This window comes from Phalaenopsis equestris, unplaced genomic scaffold (genome assembly GCF_001263595.1).
Source record: "Phalaenopsis equestris unplaced genomic scaffold, ASM126359v1 Scaffold204905, whole genome shotgun sequence".
Taxonomy (NCBI): domain Eukaryota; kingdom Viridiplantae; phylum Streptophyta; class Magnoliopsida; order Asparagales; family Orchidaceae; genus Phalaenopsis; species Phalaenopsis equestris.
In genome coordinates this window covers 47390-56262 of record NW_018224433.1, presented here as the reverse complement: position 1 = coordinate 56262, position 8873 = coordinate 47390, and the positions used below count along the sequence as shown (strand labels likewise).

Genomic DNA, 8873 nt, shown 5'->3' with positions numbered 1-8873 from the left:
TATTTTGAAAGTGAAATTCAAGATTTAAGAAAAACTTTGAATTTAGAATTTTTAAAAAGGAGTTTTAAACCTCTAAAAGAACTTTAAAGATATTTGAATTTCTTTTGAAGATTGTAACAGATTCTTTCAAGAGAGACATCCTTGGAGCTTTTCTAATCTTTAAATTTAAGAATTTTTTAGCTCATTTAATGGAAGCAGAAAATGTATTCTTTCAATGTTGTTTTAGATTTGAAATCATATCTTTTTAGTGCAAGTAGAAAGACTTTATATTATTGGTAGTTATATATAGATCATTTTTTAGCACATTTAATTTACTTCTAATTAAAAAAAATATGTTTTTTTTTTGTGTTTTTAGGCTCATTGGGTTACTCTCTCACTTAGCCTAGAAAGTTTGATTCTTCTTCATATATGTTCTTTAACCACACATACAAAGAGCTTTGTCCTGAGGTTATCTCTACTTCAATATCCTAAAAATTTTATTTTTGTAGAAAAACAACTCAACCAACATGCAAAAAGTGTAAAGACGTCATTCAAGCATACATGCATGCACACATCTTCATAACATAAAAATCATGCAATCACAGAATCACATATCCACAAATGTTCATACATGACAGTTTACATTGCACAAGTTAATCTACATAAACATGGACATATTGAGTATGTCCCATTTTACATCAAGTAGATTTATAGAGCTTTCACATGATTCTTCAGCAGACACATTCACATAATTAGCATGTTTCCCCCTTTCTTTCCCAATTTGGACTCAAGTGGACCTAATTAAAGTTAATTGGGCTTTGGTTTCATTAGGTTTGGTGAGTTAATTAATTAGTTAATTAATATTTCAAAATATTTAATAGGTGAATTAAGTATTTTAATGATTAATTAAAACTTTCTTTATTTTAATTAAGTATTTTTAATTATAATTAAAAGTTTTATAATTCAATTAATTAAGTTAGGTTATGTGTTTTATTTATTAGTTGTTCAATTAGTTAATTTTTTTATCAATTATTTAATTAAAAAATTATTTATTATTGTTTTAATTGGTTATCTTTTTCTTCATTAATTAATCAAATATTTAAAATTTTTAATTTAATTGTTGGTGAATTACTTAATTATTTGAATTATTCACCTAAAGTCCCATGAACTAATTAATTTAATCAGTAATAAGCATAATTATTTATTACTCATTTTATTATTTTGATTATTTATTTTGTGAATTACTTAATTAATTAATTAATTAAGTGTTTTGAAGTTTATTTTAAAATGTTGGATTAAAGATTAAATTAAATTTGTTTAAAATATTTTTCATGAGTTTATAAAAATTTTATGGTTTGATTAAAATTTTAATTAATTTAATTAAATATTTATTTAATTCATTAATTAGTATTTTAATTAAAACTTTTATTATTTTATTTAATTTTTAACATGTATATTGCTTTATTTAAGTAGTTTAAAGTTTAGGTTTTATTATTAATTTGATTAAAGGATTATGGTTTTGAATATATTATTTAATTAATTAATGGGCAAATTAAGTGATTAAACTTTTTAATTAAATGATTATGAATTGATTAAATTAATTTAGGTTTCATTTAGATAACTAACTAGTTAATTAGGAGATGATTAGTGTAATTATATTATTTATTAATTGATTAAGTTTTATAGTTTTGCTAAAAATATTTATGAATTACTTAATTAATTTTTCTTCCAATTAAATTGTCTTAGGCTCGATATGAGTGTCTTCATTGACTTAGACCATCAGTTTTGTGATTTAAGGGGATATGTATTTTGATTTTGGTTAGTTTTGGAAGGATAACATGCTAAATCTTAACATGGCACAAAACATGAGAAACCCCTACGATTTGACATGTAAAATGTAACATAGTCAAACTAAAGCACATAAACATGAAAAGCCCTATGGGTTTTTCATGTAAAATGTGATTACATTAACATAGAAAATGAAAATAGCAAAAGCCCTAGACTTCTAGCATGCAAATATTAGAAAATTGATATGGAAGATGAGAATCCTAAAAGCCTTATGATTGAGGCAACATAAATTGAATTCCTTGAAATTGAACATGTCAAACAATAGAAACATAAAGCCCATTGAAATTGCATGGTGAAATGTTAAATTGACCACATGTAATTGAGAAAGGTATGGGGAATTTTTAAATTGCATGGCAAAAGTTTTCACTTGGACATGTAATATTGTGAAATAAATAAACAACTTTAAAATTTGATGGTGTGATTTTAAAGTAAAGAGGATGAAATAAACACAAAACTTATAAAATTTTATGGAAAAAAAGGGTTCAAATTGAGATGTGAAGATGATGTTATACCTTCCTTGAATGTTCCTTGATTGAAATTATTTATAAAAAAAGGTTCAAAAAAACCTTCTTTGTATGATGCTCATATTTTGAACTCAGGTATGTTTGCATATCATGTGTAAGAGCATCTTGATTATCACTCAGGCGAGGTGTAATTACCCTCAGGTTGCTTGTAACATATTCTTTTATGAGACATCCTTTGAGCTTTTCTAAACTTTAAATTTAAGAATTTTTTAGCTAAATTTTATTGAAGTAGAATATGCATCTTTTCATGGGTTGTTTTAGATTTGAAAGCATATCTTTTTAGAGCAAATTTAGTTAAAGTAGAAAAAAAATTTCTTTTATGGGTAGTTTTATATAGACCATTTTAGAGCATATTTAATTTTTCTGAATAAAAAAAAAATTCTTTTTTATTTTTTTAAGCTTACCAGATTCTCTCTTACTTAGCTAGAAAGTTTGATTCTTCTTTCTATATGTTCTTTAACCACACATACTTGGAGCTTTATCTTGAGGTTGTCTCTAGTTTAGTCTTCTAAAAATTCAATTTGTATAGAAAAAGAACTCATCCAACTTGCATAAAGGTGTATGGAAACTTAAGAAACTGTGAGAGAGACACTTAGAGTTGGCGAACCATCGATATAATCACTTGAAACCCCTCGGGGAGTTTGCCAACCCATCGATAAAGGAGATCTATGTCAGCATTAATTAACCTACCGTAGAAGCCAACATCTTTAAACTGAAATCTGCCAAATGTCAAATGGTTAAAAATAACCAGTTTAGGGGATCACCCATTGAGAACCATAACCATCTCTTAGCTAACTTCATAGAATTGTGTGTCATTTTCAGGCATAAAGGTGTTCCTAGTGATGTCATTAGGCTAAGACTTTTCCCCTTCTCACAGAGAGATAAAACCAAGATGTGGTTAAACTTTTTAGCCCGAGAATCCATCACCACTTAGTCTGATCTTGCTCAGACGTTCCTAGCCAAATACTACCCTCCATCTAAGACTATCAAGCTTATGAATGACAACACCCTGCACCCAATTAGATGGAGAGTAAATTTACAAAGCTTGGAAGAGGTTCAAGGAGTTGCTTAGGAGATACCCACACTACGCCTTCCATGACTAGCTTATCATCCAAACCTTTTATAATGGGTTGGTAAATTCCTTAAGATCCAGCATAGATGTCGTCTAATATCAAAATGATATTATGAGGCATACAAACTGATTGAGTAAATGACCATCAATAACTTTCAATGGTCTTCTAAGAGAGTCACCCAAAAAAAAGTGATTGTGTATGACACTGGCATCCTATCTATCCTAGCTTCATAAGTAGCTACCATTTTTAAGAATTTAGATACCTTCAGAGTGAATTTAGTGCAAGGAACCCTACCAAGTGAGTAGATAAGTTAAGAACTAGTATGAGATCCTAGCACCACAGCCTTATAGACCCTCAATGTTATATGCAATAAAATGAACAACCAATACAAAATACCGACAACCTAGGCGAAGAAAACCACCCTAATTATCAATCGAATAAAAACAATTAAAGTATAGGAAACCAGTAGTGGTGGAAGACTGAAGCTAACCCTGTAGTTAGATAGAAAAACCAAAGGAACAATAATCAGACATAACCTTTACTCACTAGGATTCTCTTTCAATACCCACCCTAAGAAGAAGAAGTCGCCCCAAGAAGAACTAGTGTTACAAATTGTGAACTAGTAAAAGAATCAAGTTGCAGTAATTTGGAACATAGAAAATCAACTTGAAGAGCTCGCAAATTCAATGAACAATAGACCCCCATAGACGCTCTCCAGTCACGAAGAAGTGAACCCTTAGGAGAAAGGGAAGGAGCAAGTTTAAGCTTTAAGATTGAGAAGTGGAAAAGAGTTAGAAGACACAATAAGAGGGAGAAGAGTCTTATTGTGGTACATGCGAAGCCAGAAAAAACTAGGGAGACCTAAGTCAAGGACTTAGAGAAACTAGCCTCACCCCTAGGAAAGAGCAAGGGAGGCCTCCACCACCCTTTCCTAGAGACTATAGAAAAAAATTGGACTAACAATCCTTGTGATTTTAAACGTTTTCAAGAAGCTGACCATAAACATCTCATTTTTAAACACTAGAAATTCGAGTTTTTTTTTTTTTCTAAAAGTACTTCTCAAAATGATGTTCATAGAATTTCTTATCATTCAAAATAGCACAAATTTGGTAGTTGATTGGGATTATGATGACTACAACATCATTATGTAGATTTTCATCAAGTGGTTTTCTACTTAAATGACATTTATGCATACAACATTTGTATGTGGAGCTCTTATTATAATGGTTAAATTTATCTTTTTGAACAAAGTCTTCGAGGCATACTAGCTATAAACTTTTGATCTTTCACCTTTAAAAATATCTAAAACTACTCCAACAATGTGACTCAAATGAGTTAGAAATTCTCCTCCCAACCTCAACCAAGATGAAATAATTCAACTTCACTTTCTTTATTAATTTATTCAATTAGGTCTTAGAGCTCTCAATAATCCCTTGTACAGTGTCCATGGTCTTGTGAGAGCCAAAATATTTAAAAGGAACTCCACCACTAACACTGGCTCTCATTAGTACAATTCATTTAAAGTAATGGTCATCGATGATAACTTATATTATGTGAATTATTAATACTAATGAGTGACCTCTTCTCTTTTTCAGCATAAAAATTTTGAGATTTTATTATCACAGCTCGAGATGATACTTCATGTGTTGTGATCAATTGTTTTAAAGTAATGGTCATCGATGATAACTTATATTATTTGAATTATTAATACTCATAAGGAGTGATCTCTTCTCTTTTTCAGCATAAAAAATTTGAGATTTTATTATCACAGCTCGAGATGATGCTTCGAGTGTTGTGATCAATTGCCATGTTATTAATATTGCTAATTTAGAAAACAAGGCCTTTTAGTCAACTTATACCTTTTTTTTTGCATCTTAGTAATTATTGATGAGTTAAAACAACCGAGACAAAGTATTCTGCTACTGCAAGCCAAATGCATATCAAAAAGGTCACTCGTTCATGCCTTAGTCGAGTGTCTGTTGAGCCGTAGCTAAATCCACATCATTTACTTATTAGAATCTTACAATAAAACCTCTCAAAGATTAAACTTATTCTCGTCTTTATTTCCAACAAGACCAACAAATTTTTTGAGAACTTCTGAGCATTAACAAATTGAAGAATGATTTTCCTCTTGGAATAGGTAAAGTTAAGTGATATACTTCTAAATTAAAAACAACATGATCAATTAAGCAGTGACTTATAGAAGTAGTAAAAAATAATCCACACTGCAAAGCATCATCAGTATTCTATAGAACTTGCTAACTCAAAAGTAAGCAGCATGATCAATTAAATTTGTTTTTCTTTTTTAAGAGACTGAATGAAGAATTTCAAACTTTGTTGTCGACTGTGCCTTAGTAATTCCTCTTGAAAATGTAATCATCAAACGAGGTTCACACGTCCCAATTTAATGAGTAAAATTTTCACTACTTTTAGAAATATAACTCTTCTATCTGTTAAGCTTGGAGGCTGTTAGCGAATGATTGAATATAAGAAATCCCCTAGAATTTCAACACACAATTGGTTCTAGGAAACTGTACTACTTCTCGAGTCTCATTTCATTTCCATCAACTATTTACTCGCAACAAAATCATTCTTCGAAGGCTTTCAATCTAGTCTCCAGCATTCCTCCATGCTCGTTGCACCTTTGCAATATTGAATCTAAACTTATGCACGAGTAACAAGAATGGTTAAGCAAAAGATCTACAGAGAAATAGCATTTAGAGAGGAAAATTCTAAAACTTCACCGAAGAGGAAAAAGTACAATGCTTGAACAAAACAGATTTTAGGTCCTAAACTCAACCTTCAACCCCCTATTAATGGGCTCAAGTGAAGGCACATTATTACAACAAAGGTTTTTCTTGAGCTATATAAATAAATCTTTAACCAGTGATTTGCTCTATGATAAATGAGATGTAACAAAAATTGAAGAAGAGCATACATACTGATTGTCTAGTAGAAACTGTATCCAGAAGTAATCCTTCTTTTTTATTTTAATCCATGGGAAGCCTTTTGTCGACTTCAGTTAAATCTATTGAGTACGAATGCATAGCTCAAGTGCTTAGGCAAATTATTGTGGCAATTTGAGGCTAATTGTTTTGAAGAAATACTTTAATTTTTTGCATCTAAGACTAATTGTCCGAGGCGAGTTGTGGCATATCTAGAGGTCACCATAATTGAAGATCAAGAGTAATGGAAGACGTTGTCTAACCTTACTGATATTGATCAATGAAGATAAAAACCAAGGGTGTTAGAAACAACAGTAAAATGATAGTCACGGATCATAATCCTAATTGGATGCAGTTAATGAATAGCATGTCATCTCAAATATTTCAGCATTTCATGAAATGATATAAGAAAATGTTAGCTAATAGAAATACAACTTACTCAATCCTGACATTCATATTCATATCCAAACAGCTATCTTAATATTGGGACGTTATATCTTTCAGGTATTCTGCCTAACAACAGGGCTTGTGCTATAGCTTTATTGAATTATATAATTTTTCTGAAGCTCATTGACACTAAAGATTCATCTGGAACACCTTCATCAGAATTAACTGCAACACAATCGACAAAGGCCTCTAAACACTGTTCCAACATCCCATACTTAGATTAACAACACCAAGTTTGCAGCCTACGAAGCAGAAGTTCCAAAAAAGCAATGAGAAAAATTCCTATCAAGGAATTCCTCTTAAAGATTCCTACAAAAAATTGCTTGTCGCCTATTATTCCTCATTGTGCTTAGAATAATATTAAAACAAAAACATAAATATCATGGTGAAATAATGGGAGATAAAACAATGATAATAACCATTTAGAACAGGAATTCCTTACAGGATTACCGTCCGGTACAACTTAGCTCAAAAAATAGTTGCCAGCAGAAGGGCTGCATTGAAATTATCAGATAAACATAGTCAAAATCCAAAATTTCTCATAAGAAAAAAAAGGAAGATGCCTGTCTGCTTTAACAGTTGATTCTATACATAAACCGGAGTAGCAATTCCATGTACATTTTGTGTTCTGAATTATATGTATGCTCAGGCTGCCCACAAAATCATTTGAGGAGAGAATATAAACAGAGTTTCACCGTTCTTCAAGCATTTGCATTAAGCAGAAGTGCGCCTCTGGGCGGTTTCTTAAGAACTTAGAATATGAGATTCCAATTCTCTGAAGCAATACTTGGGCCTCAACTTAACAAGTGCCTGCCTGAGATCCTGCTGGATCTGGTTACTTGAGAACACTTCCTCCCATAATTTGTCAATTACTGTCAAAAGAAACAAGTATTTATAAGCCTGACTTGTAAATACAAAGGAAGGCAAAGATACCATTCTATGTGGCCAACCAGAATTTAGTCAGTAAATGTAACACATGCTAAATTTGAATGCAATACCTGCTACGATACTGCTTAGAAATAAACAACATTTATTAGGAGTGAATATGATAAACTACAAATAATACAACAGAGAAGAATAGGATTTATGTGCTTCAACAACTATTTACTCTGTCATGGCACACAAGTGATGGTGGTTTCCATAAAATTACAGTTGAATACAGGATAAAAATACAGTACTTAAGTTCCCACAATAATTACTCTTATGATTTTCCTCTCCTATTACATCCCAGCTTGTCTTTCCAGTAGATTCAATCTTCACAAAAAAGCAAGCACCAAGTATATAATATTACATAGATTTGCAAAAGAATATCTATGTTATATCATCCATCTCCTTTCTCTTCTAACAGCTGCAAAAAATGACTGTTTCTGCACAGCTACATCCCTCCGCTATTATACTCGCCGACCATAGCCCTCTCACAAATCATTACACCAGCATTTTAAGACATTAAATTTCTAATCCCCATTTTTTGATAGTTGCAGCGAGAATCAGAGAGATGGCAATTAATCTGCGCTAGTCTTAGCGTCTAGGATCTTTTTGCATAAAAGAAATAGCAAATTAAAAGATCCTTGTTTCTGCTGCCTGAGCCAGCCACTTACATGCTATTCTTATTTTTGTTTAATACTGTCAGAAGATCAGAGAGATCACCAACTGTTTGAGATTGGAGAAGTGCATGGAAGAAAGAAAACCATATATTTTCTATTCCTTCTTAGCTGCACAACCAAAGTATTCACAGGTTGAGGGCCAGCAGAAGCTTTAAAGTCTACTAAACAGTCAAATTAGTTTAAAAATAAAAATCTTGTTAACAATTGATTTTCGAAATCAAATTTATCAAAAAAATAAAAATCTAATTAGTTTGTAAGGAATTTTTTAGAGAACTACGACCCAAAGCTGAAAACATCATATATTAGGAACAAGCAGATCAAAAAATAAATTCCGTGCGAAAAGAAATGATGCATAATATGGGTGTTGATATTAAAATGCCTGGCAAAATAGATTGACCTAAAAACAAAGTAATGAGAGCTGCAATATCTTCTCTATAGGAATCTTCTTTGTTT

The 8873-nt window shown here is 31.1% G+C and overlaps 1 protein-coding gene across 1 annotated transcript in view; it reads right to left on the bottom strand.

The window, feature by feature from the left end:
• Positions 1-7205: 7205 nt before the first annotated feature.
• LOC110036306 (RNA polymerase II-associated protein 3) overlaps positions 7206-8873 on the bottom strand; it is a gene marked incomplete in the record, with an annotated part of 34046 nt that continues 32378 nt past the window's right edge. The window contains 1 exon segment of the mRNA XM_020740712.1: positions 7206-7688. Within this exon segment, the coding sequence (XP_020596371.1) occupies positions 7561-7688 (128 nt within the window).